We start from the raw sequence: 21,455 nt of genomic DNA, 5'->3' as shown, positions 1-21,455 counted from the left end.
AGCATTGCCTTTTTGTCCACAATAGTAAGCACTAAAGGTCCAGATGTGAAGACCCCCCCCCCCCCTCCAAACACACACACACACACAGGCAGGAGGCCTGTGTGCTTTCAGGATTGTTTTGGAATCAGAGTAGTGCAGCAGTTGACTCCAGCTGTTGGGAGTTTGAATTGAGTGTACTCTGGAATATCCAGGCTGGCGGAAGTATAGGGGCCTCCTCAGTGCTCTGACGTCACAAACAGCTCCAGGGAATGCTTCACATTCCTCTTCCTGGCAGTCGTTAGGTCATTTCCAGCAAGCCGGGGAAAAAACACTGTGGATTATTTTCTGGAGCATCTGGGAGCAGAGTGTGGGGAGAGCCAAAGAGCTGAGATTGAAAACACATGGCGGATTCAGAGAGTCTCTCGCTTTAGCACCTCTCTTTCCCTGTTGTGTTCTCTTCCTGAAATCATACATTGCAAATATTGCAAGTAAAACCGATGACTCTGTCTTTGAGTGTCCTTTAAAGATGCATCTTTGGATTTTCTTTTTTAGAACTTCATAAAAGAAGTTCTAAATAAACGTTCTATAACTAGAACGTAAAATTGACATCTTTAAATTTCTCTAGACCAAAATATATAAGTCCGAGATCAGAACAGGGTCAAGTGGAAAAATCCGGACTTCCGGGAATGAGTATGTCTAGTAAAATTCCAGCTTCCTGTGTACACTGACGGGTTTAACCTCCCCCATATTTCCTGCGGTGAGTAGGCTGGCTCCTCCCACCTCCCACTCCTTGCTGTGTGTGGGCAAAGGCCACAGTGGAAATACCTGCAGGGATTAATCACTTCTAAACTGTGACGCCAGCAGAGGAGCCACTCCTTAACTCAGCTACCTGTGTGATGATGACAGCTGCCCACTCACCTGTTCACAATGGGTCACACTTCCTGTTTATGTGATTTACCTGTCCTTTTGTACAGTACTTTACGTTTCTGTGTGCCTCTTGCTGATTAATGATCTATATTCAGTTGTGTCAGCCTTAATCACAACTTTGATGGATTGAACAGTATGTGCTGGATATGTCATCAGACAGGAACTCCGTCCTGTGCTTGTCATTTTTCACAATTAGTAGAGTAAGAATTAATTAAACATGTCAAAAGCAAAAATGCCAAATGATGAAATTCCTCAAGTATGAAAACACAAATATACTCAGATTGGACAGTCAGTTATACATTCATTTATTGATGATTATAACAATGAATATATCAATTTGTAAACTGCAAATGTTATCACATTAACTATACTAGATTATTGCTAATTCCTGGAAATTGTGTATATATGGTAAATTATTATTATAATTGTTGCAGGTTTTGTATATCATTAAATCAGGGTATTAACTGTAAAGAAGCATAACATGCTCAGAAATATTCAAGTTTGACATTATTATGGTTATTACAGATTTTAATGTTTAGTTATTTTACTTTTCCTATTGTGATTTTTTTCTGAAAGTTTCTATTATGAATATCATTTAATGTCAGGTGATGTGACTTTGACCAAGCGGTCAAGAAAAATTATAATAGTAATAAAAGAATTGTTTAAATGAGTTGAATGGGAGCGTGCTACATACTGTAGCTCAAGGGGAGAGGTGTTAAAATTTGAAGAAAGCCAGTAACATTAAGTTGCATATAGTTTTTTTTGCTGTGCCGTGAATCAGTCGATAAATTACTACTGTGCTGCCTCTTCCCTTTTGGCTCAGTTTTTATCATTAGAAACCACCATAGAAATGCTGACTCTTGTCATTGGTAAAATCTTCTAGGTTTTGCTTGCGCAGAAATGTGTTGGTTTTCCCCATTCAGTAATATTTGATACCCCATTGTAACATACAGCAGTTTTTTTTTTTTGTTCATTCTTATCTGCTTCCCCCTATTTGGTTCACTGCCCTTAGCAACATACGTGGTGATATTTTAAAATCAAATATTAACATGAAATGCTCATTGATAAATGAGACTTGATCCATGACAAAAAGTCCCTATTTGTATTATTTCACATAGACCTTTCTAATTCAGTACATTCATAAATGCTAGATCTTTCACAATTCCCCCCCGTGTGTGTAGCCATATACAGTGGGGAGAACAAGTATCTGATACACTGCTGATTTTTCTAGCTTTTCCCACTTGTCAAGCCTGAAGGGCCTGTAATTTCTATTTATTTATTTTTTAAATCATGGGTATTCTTCAACTGTGAGTGAAGTAGTCTAAAAAAAATTCAGCAAAACACATTTGCTTTTTTATTGCATGACATAAGTATTTGATGCATCAGGAAAACAGAACTTATTTGGTGCCGGAACCTCTGTTGACAATTACTGTGATCAGATCTTTCCTGTAGTTCTTGACCAGGTTTGTACACAATGCAGCAGGGATTTTGGCCCACTCCTCCATACAGATCTTGTCCAGATCCTTCACATTTCAGGGCAGTTGCTGGGCAATATGGACTTTCAGCTCCCTCCAAAGATTTTCAATTGGGTGCAGGTCTGGAGACTGGCCAGGCCACTCCAGGACCTTGAGATGCTTCTTATGGAGCCACTCCTTAGTTGCCCTGGCTGTGTGTTTTGGGTCATTGTCATGCTGGAAGACCCAGCCACGCACCATCTTCAAGGCTCTTACTGAGGCAAGGAGGTTGTTGGCCAAGATCTTGCAATACATGGCCCAATCCATCCTCCCCTCAATACAGTGCAGTTATCCTGCCCTCTTTGCAGAAAAGCATCCCCAAAGAATGACATTTCCACCTCCATGGTTCACAGTTGGGATGGTGTTCTTGGGGTTGTTCTCATCCTTCTTCCTCCTAACACGGCGAGTGGAGGTTAGACCACAAAGCTCTATTTTTGTCTCAGACCACGTGACCTTTTTCCATTCCTCCTCTGGATCATCCAGATGGCCATTGGCAAACTGGACACGTGCTGGCTTGAGCAGGGGGACCTTGTGTGCTTCTGCAGGATTTTAATCCATGACGGCATAGTGTGTTACTAATGGTTTTCTTTTAGACTGTGGTCCCAGATCTCTTCAGGTCATTGACCAGGTCCATACGTGTAGTTCTGGGCTGATCCCTCACCTTCCTCATGATCACTGATGCCCCGTGAGGTGAGACCTTGATCTTGATTGACCTCATCTTGAACTTCTTACATTTTCTAATAATTGTGCCAACAGTTGTTGCCTTCTCAACACGCTGCTTGCCTATTGTCCTGTAGCCCATCCCAGCCTTGTGCAGGTGTACAGTTTTATCCCTGATATCGTCCTGTGGGCCGTAATTGGCCGGCGTGCCGCGAGTTTGAGATCCCTGAACTAATAGGCCGTGAGAGCCCCAAATCTGACTGGTTCGTAGGTGTTCAAATACTTGTGTCATACAATTAAATGAAAATTATTTACTTAAAAATCATACAATGTTTTTTTTCTGGATTTTGGTTTTTGATTCAGTCACTCAACGTTGAACATCTTATAGATGTTAAAAATGACAGACGTCTGCATGCATTGCAAGTGGGAAAAGGTGAAAAATCAGCAGGGTATAAAATACTTGTTCTCCCCACTGTTTATGTGTATATAATAATTGTAAATACATACATATGTGTATATATTTATACATATACAGTATATATTTGTATTTATATACGTGTTTTGAGGTTTGAAGAAAAGAAGGGATATGCTTTGGCAATCTTAGCCACTGTAATTGCCCAGCATGTACTTAAGTTGGTTCAGTTGAGATTTCTAGAGTTTGGTTAGAATCCAGATGCTAGCTTTTCAATGTCATGGTCTGATTTATTTGGTCCTCATTCAAGTTGACTCCACTTTTCAGATCACTCCAAATAAACCACACTATATAAGACGAAACAATCAGGAGGTTGAGTCAATCAGATTAGTTAATTAGTCAATTAGATAAGGCATGTGTGAAAGTACCCTAAATATGATCATACATATTTTTTTTCTCTTATGTATACAAGATTGGACATTTTTTGTCAGCTTCTGCAATAATTTGATGAAGAAAACTGTCTGCATGTGAGACCTTTTGCCATTCTTTGCGCCGCACGGTAGACTTAAGTGTACACCTCACTGTATGGTAGATATGATGCAGTCAACACAATAACTACAACATAAAAACTGTGATGGCCACTCCCAAATTTTGATTACCGTAACCTCTTAGGTGTTCATTAACTTCCATTTTAAAACTGAGTCATTTTTGATATTATGTCTGTTGTTTATTGTATCCGTGCCAATACTGTTCCTGTATTCCTGCTACCCAAGTAGCTTTAGTAAAATTGAATACTATAATGGTGCATTCTAACACACATTTGGAAAACTTTTGTGCCTTATTAGACATAATACATTTAAATTTAAAGAGCAAAAAACATCTCTAAATTGCTTTCTATACTGTGTTTTGTACACCTATCAAAAGGTGTTTTTTTCTATATATCAGTGTGCTTTTTCAGTGAAAATCTGAGACAAGCTGTAACATGTTTGACTGTTTCACCCACAGTATACAGTCTTGGCTCTGAGTCACCTATAAGCCATCACACTATTATCCATGTCACCTGGAAAGAATCAACACATAATTCAATGTTACCGCAAATATTTCACCATATGTTTGTCTGATTTAATTTTCCTAGAAGCTGTACGCTCTCAGGTGTGTTTTTTTTTTCTTTGCTTTCACAAAGCTTTACCTGATGTGGGTAATGATGTTTGTCGTTTCATTTTTTTTCATTTTATGAACTGCCTCAAATAATTTTTGCCTTGAAAAGATGGACAATGGGAAAATTAAGCTGGCCAAAGGTAGATCTAAAAAAACATCTCAAGCTAATCTACACATTGAGCACACATTTAATACATCTGATTTTGTGTATCGCATTAGCAAAATCTCAGCCTCTGTATAACTGGTGAGAGGAGGAGAGTATTTTTCCACAAATGATGTCACATTTGATAAGTCTGAATTGGGCTGTTTAAACCTGCAAGTGTAGCCTCTTAAAAATCTTGATTTAATGGCTCCCGGGTTTCAACAGAGCCATCTAGTGTGGGTCCAGTCGGCATAACTGCTGAAAGTTTTAGGGGCGGCATGGCGCAGGAGGTAGAGCAATCATTTTTGGAACCGAACATTCCTGGTTCGATTCCCAGCTCTTCCTTGTGTGTCAAAGTGTGGTTGAGCAAGACACTGAACCCCCAACTGCTCTACTGGTGCTGTTGGACGGCAGCCTTCTGCTCATTGTTCATCCATGATGGGTTAATTGCAGAGAATGTATTTTCTCAAGGGGATTGATAAAGGATATATTTTTTTATTATTAAATGGAAGTAGAGATCTTACTGACATAAAAGGACAAAGAAGCATCCATTATACATTTCTAAATGGAGAATTTAAAATATTTGATCTCCTGCTCTGTGCCGGATAGTGTTTCTTTCAATATGTAAAGTACAGGATTCAAGTGCACTGTGCAATGCTAAAAGTGAGAGGAAAAAAAAAAAAAAAAAACTTCTGCATCTCCTTGTCTTTCCAGGCAAAATCTTTCCATTGAGACGCACAGCTCTAATATTATTCTGAACACACACTTCAGCCAGAAAGTCTATTCTTCTTCCAAGCCATCCAACATGGCCATCCCAAGAGGCCTGCTTTCAGCAGAGAGGTCAATTCCCTACTCTCTGTGTCGAATATTTGTAATGTCAGAGGTTTACAGCATGACTGATCAAGACAACTCCAAACAGGTATGTGCGTTTTCCCATTAAAGCTTATTCAAGTGCATTAAATATAATTTTCCCCCATTTAACTGCTACCAGTCATGGTCAATACCTATCATGTAAAAATGTTGACATTTTGTGTCACATTTAAGTAAAGAATTTTGCCTCAGGGCACTTGATGTTGCAACATTATTATACAGAACACAAGAATTACAATAGTTAATGACCGGTGCTTTCAGTCTCCTACGTAGGAATATCTCAATGGGTTGTTCAAATGCATATTTGTTTCTTCCATTTGGATTTTTATTTGTCCAAAAAAGTTGGCATATGTTTAAGTCTAAAAATGTAGCCAATTGGCAGTCACTCTTTCTTTGTTTATCAAGTTTCCACCACAATACTGCTCCAATGAATAAGAGAGTAAGTTAATAAAAGTGCTGTTGTTCTGTTCCCACATAAATATGATGCACAGACACCACCCACAGAGAAAATATTGTTCAAATTCATATGTTTCATGTTCATATTTGATTATCACATGCTAAGATTTTACAATCCTGAAAAAAGCTGTCAATCTATTTTCAGGATTGTATGATTTTCACATGCATCTTGCAGACATAGTTGTGGGTGAAGTCTTTTTTATTCATGTTTACAGTAAAGCAAATGTGAGCTGGTCAAAACCATTTTGAAATTAACTCTTATGTCAATATGGTGTGACTGGTGTGAGTGTCTTTGTTTCTTGCAGGAAACCATTCAGTATGAATGTCAGATATTGGTCTAATTCATAAAACTTATATCACCTTCAGGTTGCTGTCTCTGATAGCCTGTGCAATTTCAAAAGATCAGGTGTGACTAGACCCAGCCTTTCTCTCCTGGAAGCTATTGAAGGACTGGGCCAGGCAGGCTCTGTTGGTCAGGATGTGCTGGTGGTTGTCCAGAGAGTTTACTCCATCCCTGTTCCTGACTGCTCCCCTGTTTCCATCCTCAAGCCCAGAGTTACCGCCAGGTCCTCCTCAGTCCCTCCTCTTACAGAGAAAGGCAACTCAAGGTACTGTTGCAATAACCAGTAATTGGTCGCCATGGGAGGCCTCTGTTTTAATGGCAAATAAATCTGAAAATGATTAATCGTATTTTAACTTCTGTTTATGACACTCGATATAAATCATTATTTTCTAAAAAATGGAATGCTTGGCTCAGGATAAGCGGCAGAAGATGGGTGGATGGATCAATGCTTGCTTCCTTGGTCTTGGGCGTTGCTTCTATTACCTTTGTGGCACATATTGTCTCAGTGGTCGGGCTGTTCACAGCTCAGCAGGCCCACGAAGTCTTCACTGTGTCTCTAGCCATATGGCATTGCTTGACAAAGGACACAAACATTTCTAATTGAATCCAGCTTCTCTGTGTGCAATTCTGTCCAGTTCTCGAGAAAGACAGCATGATGTTTTTAGAATCTCATGCACCAGCAAGCCAAAGTTGAACTTGTGCCAGTCACACTGCAATGGGTGGAACAGGTTTGTATCAGCTTGTGTTTTTTTAACCTCATTGCCTCAAGAAAAAAAGCAAGTATATGGATACGAAAATGTCAAGCCTCTCTCACACTCAGCACCTCAGAATCCTATTTGCGTCGGCCCATTCACTTGATAAACAATAGACTTTGAAAGGACTGAGATTTATTAACCATATTTCTTTAAATGCAGACCAATTATAATATATGTTGCTTATTTCCATCATGTATGGTGCTTAAATCTTAAACTATTCTGAACATTAGTGTCAGCAAGTCAATTATACACCATAAAAAGGGGGAAAAGCATTAATCAAACTGTTTTGTTTGTCCAGTCAATCTCAAGGAAATTTAATGATTATGTTTAAGACCAAAGTCACATGAGAGAAGTGATTGATCTCCTTTATGCCAACAGAAGCCCTGCATTTTAAGAAAAAAAAACGCATCCTTTTCATCAGAGATGAAGATGCCATTGTGGCAACTTGCTCTGCCAGATAAGTCCTATAAACTTCAGTATTATGACATGGGAAAGCCAAATGACCAATCATACACATCCCAACGAATCCCACATTTCTGTTTTCTGGTTTGAGATTGTTTTGATTTGTGATTGAGTTATAACTGCAATAATCACATTAAAAGCACTTGGATCTGTGTCTGAGTGTCAAATACGATGTGATGATTGGTTGTTATCATACCTTTAAGCTATCAGATATGTAATGATGGACCCCTTGTTTTTGATTATAGTCTACAAATTGGCTATGAAGAGAAATTGATATCTTATTGTTCCTTTATTTTTATTTTATTATCTTTAATGATTATTTATTTACAATAGTGAAATTCTTAATGTGCTTTTTAAAGTGAATCCAGTTAATGTTTTCGAGGGGGAGATCATATTTGCAGTTGTGTTTTTGCTGGGTAATAGAATTAATGTATGGCTTTTTCTGAATGGGACAGGGACGGGGGCAACTGAGGGATCAAAATGAAATGAAGTGAGCTGTGGTCGACTGCCAAGCCAACTGGTTAAATGAGCAATAATTATAATATGACACCCACTCCTGCCATGCTGCTCCTGCAGCTGGTAAACAAACATCACCCTCTGACCAGAACCTCTTGTCCTTCCCTTTTTTTTTTCTTTTCTTTTTTTTTTCAAGCTCAACTGGATTCAGCAAGTTCAGGCAGTAATAAATAAATCATGGTCGTGCAGAGGTAATGAGGTGATCATGAGGACCTAGGTTACGAATATTTAGCTGACTGCCTGCCTAATCTGTCAGGTTTTGACTGTCCCAGTCCCTATCTGACCCCCACTCTTTGCCTCTGCAGCACTCTCTGACATATATTTGTGTTTTCAGCTTATTATTTTTCATTCATTATAAGGCACTTTGTAACCGTTTCTTGCTTTTAAATGTTTTTAAATGTAGTAATGGTTTTCTGTTTCTCACAAAACATCCTCACTTATGGTTCATTGTGTGTTTGCAGTACTGATCAAGGATGCATGTCTGTTCTGCAGAGGAGGGTAGTTTACTTTGCAGCCAAATGGCCTTATTTTGTTTAAAGACAAGGACAGTGTGTACCTCTAGTGTTGTGACCATATTCTGTATGACTCACACCCCTGGTCAGCATGTTTATTTGATCCTTTTGTTGTTTCACCTCTGTGTTAACGTACACAGAGGAGAGTCCAGAGTGATATTTATGCCTGAAAAAGAAGTTAAGTTCCCGTAAATTCAGAATAGAATAAACAAGAAGATTAACTGTTTGCAGGAAGTGTGTAGAGACTAGTTTTTTCTTGGTGAGGAAGGAACACAATGTGCTGCAAGGATCCTGTTTCAGCCCTGTTTATCACTCACCCTACACTGATTGGTGGACAACACATAGAAAGGAATCCCGCCCGTCAGCCCCCCACCAATGAGGCCTCTCTGCTGTATTCTTAATGTGTGGGTCACTTACTTGCTGGGTTGCCAAGTAATGTGCATGGGCTTGCATGCGTACACTGTGTGACTGAGAGTGAAGGAACGTGTGTGTGTGTGTGTGTGTGTGTGTGTGTGTGTGTGTGTGTGTGTGTGTGTGTGTGTGTGTGTGTGTGTGTGTGTGTGTGTGTGTGTGTGTGTGTGTGTGTGTGTGTGTGTGAGAGAGAGAGAGAGAAGAGAGAGAGAAGAGAGTATTCAGGATCAGTGGATCGTACTTCCTGGAAGAAAACTGAGGTTACTAAGAATTCTGTGATAGTTCACAATAACAAATTCCTGAAAACACCCCCGTGACTGAACCTGGCCAATGACAGGATTTTTTGGGGAGTGTGGGGTCGTTGTTTGAGGAAGTGGGGCTGTCAAATGCTAAAAAGAGCTTCTGAAAGAGGAAAGTGGTTGTTTATGTGAAGCGGGTACCTGGCCACACCCACCCCTTTATCTGTCAAGGGTTTTATCAGATTTCATACTGATTTTTCAGGTCCAGACAGGCACCACTAAAATTTACCTTATTACTACTTGCTACTTAGACTCAAGCTGTTTTTATAATTGAACTTGTTTTATTTAGATGTACTTTGTTTAGGTACTGTTTAGGTTACCCATGCATTCGGTGTCCCTTTCTATAAACCTTTTAGGAGCCACCATTAAAAAATGATCTTGTGTATATTATAAATTGTCGTATTGTAAAACAAGTCTCTTTTGGCCTCATGTGTTCCCTACTTGATTGCATTGTACCCAAGAATGCCCAAGAACATTTTGCCAGTTGATTAAATAATTTCCTCTCTTGAATATTCAATGGCAGGATATTACCAACCAATATAGCAATTCATCAGTGTTTGCAGCAGAGCAAAAATGAATTCAACTGATGCTTTATGAGATCTTGAAATTAATGTTTATGAATCTTTTTTGAAGCTGGAATATAATTAAAATAACATTTATAGAATAAAATAACATTCCTGGAATAATCAAAATGTGGAAAATATATTTCAAATTCTAATGGCATCGTCCTATGGATTAAATATTACAGATTGAAAATACCTCTTGAAGAATAAAGATGTACTTTTGTTAATCTGACTTTATTTCTTAGGATTGGAATCAATCAATACCAATGTTTAACAGATGTATTCCTCCCTGTGACTGTTAGGAAAAGGCTGAGCACTGAGCGATGAAACATCAGGTTTGACTTAAGCACGATCTCACAAATTTGTAAAATAAAATTCAAAGATATTTGTTGAGAAATGTATAAGCTCCGAACCAGCTGGATATCAGTATTTAACAGGTGAACAGCATTTGTTGAAAACAAAATGTAAATCATGTATTCAGAAGAAATATCTGCCAAAAAAAGCAATATAAACATTGGAAATAAATAAATAAAAATGACAAACAAAGTGAAAGCTTATATTATCATCATATCAGTTGACCAGATTGCCCACTTACAATATTGAAATAATGTAAAATAATGAACAGTTGAGGTTTCGGTTTTGTTTTGTTTTTATTTAGATGAATTGGTCCGGGTTTTCTGTTTGTTTGGTTTTGTGAAGGGTAATATTTGTACAATACTAAACATTCCTTGGTGCTTAACTAAGATGATACATAGGTCTGATTTTGTATTATGAAAGCAAACAACTGTGGTTAAAACATTGGTTTACAGGACCTAAATCATGTCAAGAATGTAATTCAAATGTCTATTTCCAGGTCTCACCAAACAAACACAGACAGACCACGTGTTTACCAACAGAAACCATTTGTCTGCCCAATATCAGGTGGTTGAAAACAGTCTCCAAACTTTCCCACTGTCTGATAGTTCACAAGCATGCACATGCATGACAAGCACACTGACAGCCCCCTCCCCCGCTACCCCCAATATTTTTCTTCCTTCTCCTCTTCTTCCTCCAGTTCCTAGCAGTTGCTTGTCTTACCAGGGGACATAGTCTCTGTTTACTCTCAGGGCTGGTACAGGGCTGTGTCTGGGCTTGATTCCCTGAGATACTTGGGCCTTTAGCAGCTCAGCTCTTTGCTTACTGGGCTTAGCAGAGAGCAGGAATACACACCACTTCACTACCTCACAACATTGTAGGGCAAAGGTCTTGTCTTTGAGCCTGTCAAACTAGCCACTAGCATTATGCTTTGCAATGTCAATACTACATCTTAGCCCTGGGTTTGCGACTCCTTGATTGGGAACACTTCTGAAGTTTTACAGATTTTTTATTCTGTTAATTTTGAATACCTACTGAAATTGAGAATAGATAAGGTTAAAATAGTCAAGATTGTATCACTTATACAAACATAATATCTGAGCATCACCTATCAAGACCATTATTGTTCATAAGGTTTATCTGTGTTGATGTTTCAGTGTAGAAATTTAAGTGAATTGATAATTAAGCATGAATAATATCTATTAAAAGTATGTTAAACCAACCATAGCCATTTTCATTGTTCAAAATCTGATGACTTTCAGTGTAACATCATGAAATCAAGCTACAGGTGTCATTTAACAAATATCAACCCATGAAGAATCTTTCAAACTGGACACCTCATTCAAAAGATTTTTTAAATACTATGAATAAATATATCAATCTGTGAAGTTTTTGTAGAAACCAGAGAGTGTGCCAATACTAATGTATCTGGCTGAAAATATTAAGGTTGCGGAATTTTTCTGTTCCTCTTCCAGGCTGTGTATTCTTGTTCAGGACAGCTATGGGATGTTCAGTGTGGTCCAGCTCCACATCCTGCCGTTTAAGGAAGCCCTGCACCACTACTGCTGTCTTTGGCAAGGAAAAGCCTGCACACTGAGAGACATTAAGGTTGTACAGCGTGTTACTCGAGAAAGGTAAAAAGACCCACGCACATCTTCTCCACCAACCCTTTAGTCCTTTCCAGAATTTCACTTGACAGTTGAGTAAAGTCCACCTTCAGCCAATTCTGCTTTTGTCAAAGACATTTGTTTCATCTAAAACTGTAGCCATCAGGGGAAATAGTCCTGGTTAGATACATATTACGGACAATGATAAATGAGGAATATTAATAAAACATCAGCGTTGCCTTGAAATCTGGGGGGGAAAAAAGCGAAACACAAATGTACCATTCTTAAACATCCAACATTCTCACAAGATATTTCTGTGCAATGTTTGTTGCTCATATGAACCAGATCACATTGTATTGCAAGGGTTGACAGTGTGTTTACATGTAAAATGATCCTTAGGTGAGAACTCCTGATTCCCTTGTGAGTCTCCATAGTCAGGATCCCAGATTAGAACCAGTTATAAGAACTGACATGAGAACATTTACAGACCAGATGGGGATATGTTTACATCTTTGGTATTCTCGATGCTACCACAGCCTACAATGTCCCTTGAGGTTGTCTGTGGTGTGACTGTCATGGATAGACTATCTTCAGTGTTTGCACATGGACCATGTTTGTGGCACAAGTGGAAGACACGTGGTGTTAGAGGGGTTGAATCGGGCACTTTTTCACCTGGTTCCGGAAACTCTACATGAACCCCAAACAAGTCACTTCCATCCATATTATTGCCAGTATCACAACAAAGTTAATAATTTTGAGAAATGTATGAACTTGCTTTTTGATTTTAGAAGTGAAACTGTGGCCAGGACGTAGTTTCATCATTTAAATGTAAAAAGCCTACTCTAGCAGCCTGATATAAAAAATTTAATACAATGCCTGATTTGACCCAAAAATAGACCTATTTAAACAACACATATACTTTTCTATTTCTATATTTTGGTTAAATTGATATGTCAATTTTATTCATCATTCAGATGAATAAAAGTAACGTATCTCCATACATAACATAACATAACACATAAACATTTTACTGTGGGGTCAAAAGTCAGTTCTATGTTTTATTTTGTCTTCAAGTAGTGATCATTTTCATATAACAACATTTTCTTTGAGGCATGCCTCCGAACAAATGACTAGAGATCTCCTGCACTGGTGTTAGAAATGTGGCTTATCAATTTTGCCAATATGGGCTGGATTTTTTGAGAAAAATAAGATCGCATTGGAGGTATCCCATCTAAAAGAAAATATTGTTGCACTTCTAAGAATTGACTTTTATTTATTCATTTATTTATTTATTTATTTGTTTGTTTGTTTGTTTGTTTGATTATTTATGTGTGCCACAGAGAGAGCCATTTGAAGGCTATGAACGGTAGTTATACTTATACCTTCCTGATGACCAAAAATTGTGTTTTTAACATTAAAAACAAGTGATCACATCTTGCTTGTTGTCGCTCATCCTTAGCAGTCCCACAGGACTTGAATGGGCTGCAAAACCAGTTTCAAACAAAGAAACCCAGTGATTAGAGGCTGACTAACAGGCTGATATGACAGCACCCACATAGAGACGTAAGAATCACTGACAGGCGAAACCTAGCAAGATTTAGAAGGTGAATGAGGTGTGCATTTGAAGTTGTTGCTTGGTATTTTATTTATTTTTTTAGTACTTCATGTATCGTTTGGGGTACATTTTGTAAACCTTTTATCAAGGATGAATAAATTTCCACCCCTTGTTTGATAATTTTGAATAATGTTGCATACTAAAGAATTATATCAAAGCATGTTCCTAAACCTTTTGTATGTACAAACATTTGGAGTTTTGTTGGGTGAACTGTTTGTGCATAATTAGTATCTCAAGACATGCTTGTAAACAAGGATTCTGTGTGCATATGCCTTGCCAGCCTACGTATGCTCTTTTATTTCTATATTATGGTAAAACAATCTGTCGTTACAATTTCGCTAAAACTGGCTTTGGGAGCTCCTCATCGTTACTCTGAATTCCTTTATTCACTCCAACCTCTATTCTCACTTTCTTTTCTTTATTTCTGTCTTGCTCTTAGACATACCAGGCTTTTCACATTGATAGACAGTATGTGGTCTCCAGTGGTTCCCCTTCAGTATCAGGAAAACAAACCAAGCCAGTCAGTTGTAAGTCTTCACCACACAAAAATCACAGTTTTTTTTTCCTAAGTGATGCTATTTTCTCTATGGAAGGATCATTTTAACTTTTATTGATGTTTGTGAACTACTGTGAAACTGAGATTCTTACTGTTCTAAGAAAATCATAAAAATTCAAATGAAGTATATCAAGTAATCTTGCTTGTTAGCTTTCTTAACAGGAGTCTGATAAAATTGAGCATGTAACAGAATGTAGGGGTGATCCATGTGAACATCTGGCCATTGTATGCAATTGACTAGGTTACTTAAGTACTGTAAATGGTAAACACCTAATAAAATTGACATACTACCTCAGTTGATTGGAAGATTCCATTCTTTTGTAAAGATTACAAAAAATGTTGTCATAAAAATATATTTATTACACCTACTGTCCCTCAATTAGGTTTTAGTGGCATTTCAGTAACTATCAGAAACTAAAGTCACTGTTCTAGACTTTTAGGACCTTCATGACCTGAAGTGGTGTGTATATTTTCATTTAACTATTAACAGGACAAAAAGCCCAGTTCCAGAAACATCCTTCTGTTAAAGAAACGTGAAATTTTAACAACCTCTGTCCAATGACCATTTGGACCGAAAGAACTATTAAGTTCTCTTCCATTTGTGAAAATACAATCTAAAAGAATGTAATTCCTGTGAATGGCAACCTATGAAATCTGTTATCAAGCTCCATTGCATGTTATGAAATATATTCTGAGAAACCAAAGCACAAATTTGTAATTTTGCATTTACCATGTTTTTAAAATCAACTAGCATTTTTATAGCCAGTACATAGCAGGAAATCTGATACAAGGGTTAATGTGCAGATTTATGGTCTGAGTTCTTTAGTAAGTTTGTGTCATTACATTAGGAGTGTCCTGTTTTTCTGTAAGATCCAGTCACCAGGTCCACCCCCAGGCTTCTGCTACCTGCTGTCAGGTCTACAAGGTTCAGTTGAACCAACTGATTCTCCAACTGTATCTCAGCTCTACTCCCCCCCTACAGAACAAACCTTACAAGACATATTGCTGGTGAAGATTTCACACACACACACAAATCTAAACATTGGTAGCACGTTTTGTTTGGATTCAACTCACTCTTTAAACCCATAGAAGCCGCTGATATTATTTTCAATTTATTTATTTCATCTCCAGGATGAGTTGAAATCGCAGTGCTGCAGTTTTTCCGCCACTGTCCTTGTCAAGAGGATGCAGGTACTTTTTCCTTTTGCACACAACAAACTGATTTAATTAGATTTTAATCAGACAGACTTAATAAGTGTTGTGTCTTCTGAGGCCGCTCAATCCATCTCCTGAGGGCGTTTGAACCTACCAACTGATAAGATTCAGCTCTGACGTAGAGACAACTGTTCATATCGCTGTGTGTATGATTATCTCACTGAGGCTTGCTCGTTCTTTCCTATTGATTGGTAAGATCTTTAAACTTTGACCGAGATGAGATAGCAGTGAAGAACAACGTACTGGACTTTGCAACATACTCATACCACTTTGAACAAAGAAACACTTGGATAGGTGTTTTTCGTGTTTTGGTTTTATTTTTTGTTGTTTTGTTTTGGTTTTTTTTTCAAGTAAATGCTTCTTTTGCACTGCCTCTTTCTAGGTCACCTATGTTCCAGTTTTCTAAGTAATCGTCAGTGTCTCTGTCGGCCTTTCTGTCTCAGAACAGCAATGTAGGCCAAGGAGAGGTTTTGTTGGTGTTGACAGACCCCAGTTTACAGCAGGAGTCACCTGAGAGGCCAAGCAGACGAACAGTTGCCTTGTGCGTGAACACTTCCTGTGTGCTCACTTCCTCTGTCCTCTCAGCACTTAATTCGACTGATGTCTGTCGCATGTCTTTCAGAGATGCCATCAAAGAACACGGTACTGCTTTATTAGGACTTTATATGCCAATCAAATATTAACTCATCAATTGTCTTATCTCTGTGACTGTGTACGCAAGAAACTGTGACAGCAGGAGAAAGTAACATTTACACAAAATGCCATTTGGAAGACCTCTAATTTAAAAAGTGTTGATGTAGTTATTATACAAGATTTCATTTTATGTTAATAGTATCATAATTGTGGAATAGAGGGTAGTGGTAAATCCTATTCATAATGCTCTTCTGGGCAAAGAAATATGTGAATGCATCATTCTATGATGTTGGTAAATATACAAATCCTTTTTTAAAGTTCCAATTGTGATAGAGTTCAATTGTAGTCTAAGAAAAGTGTATTTTTTTCTAGGCACTCGGTATTTGCATCTAACATGAAATGCTTTAACTCCTTTAGGTTAAACTTGATAGAAATGGCTGCTGTCAAGAGATTGTCAAGTGAAGTCATTTTGCTTGAAAGACAAATGTTAAAGATTACCGTTGCTGCTTATTCTTCAAGGCAGAGACTTTTGTATAACATCATTATGGTGCATATTTGTTTTTCAGTGATCCTTTCTCAGTTACATTCTTAAAGAGTGTTTACAGTGGTTTCACTTGATGGAGGTGTGTCAGTAGTTAAACAGCTGTGATAGTTTAGATATGAAGTCCGGAGTCCAATCAAACCTTTATTTCTGAAGATATTCTTCGACGATAGAAAGTTTAGTCATGAAAACTTTACAAAACCCAGCCATTAGAGGTTCTTAGGCAGCGTACTTGGTCCAGAATTACTTTTAGATGTTACTGTGTCAGTGTCCACCTCTGCAACCAGGAGCTCCAGCAGCCACTCCATACAGAATTACAGTGGCAATAAGTTTCAAATCCTGCAGACACACCCAGCTGCTTGGTTGTGGCTTCTTTGCACTGGTCAGCAAAGAACCAAAGTACCATCATGCATTGTCCCATTAGCAAAGCCTCAAAGCTGCTCACTGCAAGGTTTACACGGCAGCAGATGAGAGAGATGAGATGAAAGCAACTTTATTAATCCCGAAGGAAATTGTTGTGCCAGAGTTTCAAGTAAAAACATAACAGTAATAGATAATAGTGGAAAGGAGGAAGAATAAGAAATATATGAAATATAAATTGTCTTAGCTGTTAGCAGTAACTACAAAGATTGAAGATTCCCTGCGGCTGAGGGAAGAGGAATTAAAAAGATACAAAGTGGCGAAGTTTTCCCCTATGAAACCGATATGTCCTTGCAGCACAAGCAGAATACCTTTTTGCACTCCTAAAAAATGTTGTATACTCTTTGTATACGTCTTTAATTGTTTTAAATATAAACAAATGAAAGGGGAAGAAATAGTCATTTTAAGCAATTCATATTTGATGTGCTAAAATTTTGAAATTAAACAAACAGCTCTCAGACTGTAATGTCACATATAAAATATTTGAATTTTCTATAGGATACGAATGTCCATTTCAGGAAACAAATTTGCACATTTGAGCATGTTCAGGCGGCTGGAACAACTCTGGCATGTTTTCATGCTTTTTTGGCAGAAGATAGAAGCACCTACTAGAACTCAACTAATTTGGGACTTTAATGGTCTAGGTATTTATCAGTATACATGTTTACTCATATTCAACCTTAACAGATTGTTATTTAACAGGTAAATTATCTTTTTATATCTAATTTCCTTACAAGAACCTAGGACAACAACAGTGTTGAAAAGATTATATTTAGTTGAACTAGGTTGTGACATCAATGTCAGGAAATTTAATGTCCGTCATTTGATTTCAATCACTGTTCACAACAGAATTTGATGTTGTATTGGCTACTAAAGTCAAACGTCTACAAAATGTCCAGATGTTAACATCAACACAACGCTTTCATTGTTCATTCTTGTCATAACAACTGGACTTGTACATATTTTTTAGTGTTTTTTTTTTTATATGTTTTACCTCTTAGTTGAGGGTCTTCTTCAGTTCTGTTGCTTTGACTTGATTGAACAACAATCGTCATGACCTGGACGATTGGAAACCTTAACATACACAAATTGATATTTGAATTAATTGATATTTGTATTTCAATGTTCATATTATCTTGTTTTTAAGTTCCACCAATGACTGTTAACATCAATCAGATTTTAATCACAAATTTGAATATAACATCTCTTCTAATCATCAAATATATTTGCCCTTGCTGGTTGTTACAGACCAGTCTATGTTTCCCAATGTTGTTTTTCTGATGCAACTCAATTAATAGTAAATAATTGCAAATTAGCTAGATGCTTAGGTTCCTACAATGGTAAAATGCCTTTACATTTAAAACTATGTCATTACTTAGCTGTTAATACAACTGTCTTTTAAGGTATGAGTCTTCATAGTGTGGTGTTTTGATTTTAGTGTCCAAGTGGATCTAAGAAATTTTGCCCGCCAACACCAAAGCATGTCTGTTGTGGTATATGAATACGATGAGATCGTAAGCAGGAAATCACAAACATTTGCATCACAATGACATTCCTTATTTTAAAAACTAGGTGCCCTCCTGTGTGTGGAGCATTCAGTTGTAGAGCTGATCTCTGATGTGCAAATGGAGGCCAGTTTTGACTCAGCTGCCAGCCAGCAGCCGCTGACCAAGCATCTGCCCAAACCTGTGAGACTGGATCCACTTGATCTCAATGTCACGCCCAACTCCCTCTGCACTCTCACTGGTCAGTCTCCCCTTTTCACTGAATCCTGTGGTTTTCATTTAACTCGCCTCATCTGGTACGATTCCCCCTGAACATGCCCCGATGTATTCATTTCTTGGGGGGAAAAAAACTTGTCTTCTCAAATACAAGTTAAGAGCTCTACAAGAGGCCTTGATGTGGCTTGAAGGCATTGCTTTCTTATATTTGTTAGTGCGAGTCCTCAGGCGGCCATTGTTTTAGACTTAATAAAATAAAAACACATGATATTTTTTTGGATTCAGCTCCAATGTAGCTTTTCACTGAAACTGAAATTCCCATGGTCCTGAAGGCTTTGAATTTAGGATGAGAGCAGCATTACTGGAAAAAAACAAGTTACAGTTACAAGGCACACACCATCTTTTCTTTTTCTTTTTTTTAAGTTTTTCAAGCTTTGTAATGTTTGTTCAAACCCAAAGTTGGAGAATGTTATCCAGCTTAATTTACTTACTATTTATTGATTTTATTTCTTTGATTGTTTCCAATGGTGCAAATGTAAATAACATAAAAGTGAAATTTGATAATTGTCTGCATTTGTTGGATAAGTCTCATGATAGAAGACAAACACAAAACTGTGAACCCTCCAGGTCTTGGCTGCTCTAGCCATACATGTTTGGTCAGGTGGCTTAAAAGACAAAATATTATCATTTGCACTAATGCGTTAATTGTATCTTCAAGAGAGAAAAAAGTGGAATAAAACACTCATTTTTGGATAGCTTTTTATCAATGCTAAATCTTATTTTAGGTGAGAGTTCTGTTTTTTAAAAAAGGTGATGTTCATGTTAAGAGTATATTTCTGCTGTATTTATCACTGCAATCTAAGATAAAAATGGACAGGAAGTTTTTTATCTTTAACACTTTCATATACACTCACACATTTAAACTTTTATGTAGGTCAAGTAACAGTGTTTCTTCATCTTTGGTATGTTATGTTAATTAAAGCAAAAATGTGCAAATCAGAAAGTCACTGCTGATAGTTTCATTGGGGGTAATTATTTTTCATTGTAGACAACTTTTGATTGGAAAGAATGCATTTCTTTTTGCAGGGTTGATCGTCGGAATTGACAAGAACACGGCGTATACCTGGCCTGCATGCAACCACTGTGGAAGTGACAATCTAGAGACGTCTCTGCAGCGACAGTAGGTTTTAAAAGTGAATGAAAAAAAAGTCATGGCATCGCAGTAGAGGTTTACTTTTCTCCATTTCATTTTTCATAGTCAGAACTTCCACTGTGTTGCTTGTAATTCAGCGGTACACAAGCCAACCACAAAAATTCAGCTGGAAGTGTTCCTGAGTTCTGCTTCATTATGTAACTGCACCATAAAAGTTAAGGTGAGAAAAAGCTTTTTTGGGGAACTGTGGGGTTAACTTATTTTGTCTTAATTTATTGAAAAGGTAAACATAGAATGGTTGAACCTTTTAATCCTGTAGCAGCCACACTGCACAGTTTGTAAACACAACATTTTTTAGTGGTCCACATTGGTTGACAAACAGTCCATAAAAAATGCCCAAATGCTCAAATTACTCTTGAGCCAACATTCCAAAAACCCAAAACTAAAGCATATTTAGCACATTTGCCATATTCTCTCTCACCCCAAATATTGATTTATTTTTGATTGTGGCTCACATGACTGCAGACAATGCAACCATTCATAAATGTCAGGTGCATTAGAGAGTTGTGTGCTCACCGCTCTTCTCTGTAATTTAAAACGTGAATATGATCGCAATAAAAAATAATGTCTCTTCACCTTTTTTCCAGCTGAAACAAAAAACGATCATGTCCATTCTCAACATTTCTGACCTGGAGTGTTATCAGGTACGTTTGCTTTTACAGTCTTACATAACAGTGGGCAGTACCTGCTCTCATTGAAGGGTTTAGCTCATTGATCTTCTGTCAATGTGTCCTGAAAGCAAACTCCTATGTTCATGGCACAGTGATTAAAAAGCATGTACTGTACTTAACATATTTCTTGAGTGGTGCCAAAGATGGTTGCACATCTGAGTGGAGAACGGAGGTCAGCATACTACTTAGCATTCATGCAAACGGGTACAGCTTCATATTTCAAGACTGCTAAACATAAATTGCATGTTGAGGGGGTTTTGATTTATTGCGTTTGTAGTAGATATTCCAGCTAAGCAGCATTGAACCACTACTTGTCAGAGAAGGATTGTGTTAGGGGTGTGTAATTTTTGATCGACTGTCTGGTTCAGTTTCCAGGTAATGACATAGAGAGCCTCCTGGGAAAAGAGGTGGGCCCCCTCACAGTTTACGTCCACATCGTCATGAGGAAACCCACTTTGTGGCTCAGCCTGGAGGAAATCATTCTCTGATACTTTGAGAGCAAGGACTGAATATTAATCCACAGGCTTCAGCTGGGTCCCAAGGATCTGCGAGAGGCCTTGGTCTGAGTAACATTCTGCCTCCTCTCCACCCTTTGAAGGCCTCCCTGACAGCTTTAAATGAACAGGCTGCCTGAAGACAAGGTCTCAGTTGTGTTAATGATATGTGATCCAGTGGAACAGCAGTTGACAGCCCAAGGGTAGACTAGTGGCATGCAGTCTGTCAAAGTTGCCCACATGGTTTATCAACCGGAATGTGAAATTTCAGCTGTGACTTTTGGCTCAAAACTTGTTTCAGATAGTTATCTACCTCACGTTTACATTTTAAAATTGTTTCCACATGAATTCATTAAAGTTTGTCATTAATGGCTCTGCTCTCTGCTTGGTGCTGATATTTTTGTGAAAAGAGGTGGGGTGTTTCTCTGAAACTGCA

General features: G+C 37.9%; 1 protein-coding gene across 2 annotated transcripts in view; it reads left to right on the top strand.

Annotated features, from left to right (window-relative positions):
• The window catches only part of spidr (scaffold protein involved in DNA repair), a 32,670-nt gene extending 11,278 nt beyond the window's left edge, over positions 1–21,392 (top strand). For both annotated transcript variants that reach the window (XM_086172954.1, XM_086172953.1), the window contains exons 10-21: positions 5,507–5,711; positions 6,485–6,726; positions 11,809–11,967; positions 13,995–14,082; positions 14,982–15,119; positions 15,243–15,302; positions 15,770–15,968; positions 18,493–18,666; positions 19,728–19,821; positions 19,900–20,014; positions 20,442–20,498; positions 20,894–21,392. In XM_086172954.1, coding sequence (XP_086029080.1) covers positions 5,507–5,711; positions 6,485–6,726; positions 11,809–11,967; positions 13,995–14,082; positions 14,982–15,119; positions 15,243–15,302; positions 15,770–15,968; positions 18,493–18,666; positions 19,728–19,821; positions 19,900–20,014; positions 20,442–20,498; positions 20,894–21,013 — 1,651 coding nt within the window. In that variant the 3' untranslated portion in view covers positions 21,014–21,392. The remainder of the gene's footprint in view (positions 1–5,506; positions 5,712–6,484; positions 6,727–11,808; positions 11,968–13,994; positions 14,083–14,981; positions 15,120–15,242; positions 15,303–15,769; positions 15,969–18,492; positions 18,667–19,727; positions 19,822–19,899; positions 20,015–20,441; positions 20,499–20,893) is intronic.
• The last annotated feature ends 63 nt before the right edge of the window (positions 21,393–21,455 follow it).

Source organism: Fistularia commersonii, chromosome 25 (assembly GCF_037954325.1).
Source record: "Fistularia commersonii isolate RoL2024-O1a breed Wild chromosome 25, RoL_Fcom_v1.0, whole genome shotgun sequence".
NCBI classification, from domain to species: Eukaryota; Metazoa; Chordata; class Actinopteri; order Syngnathiformes; family Fistulariidae; genus Fistularia; species Fistularia commersonii.
The sequence above is the reverse complement of the archived record's forward strand: the minus strand, read 5'-3'. Positions and strand labels throughout refer to the sequence as shown.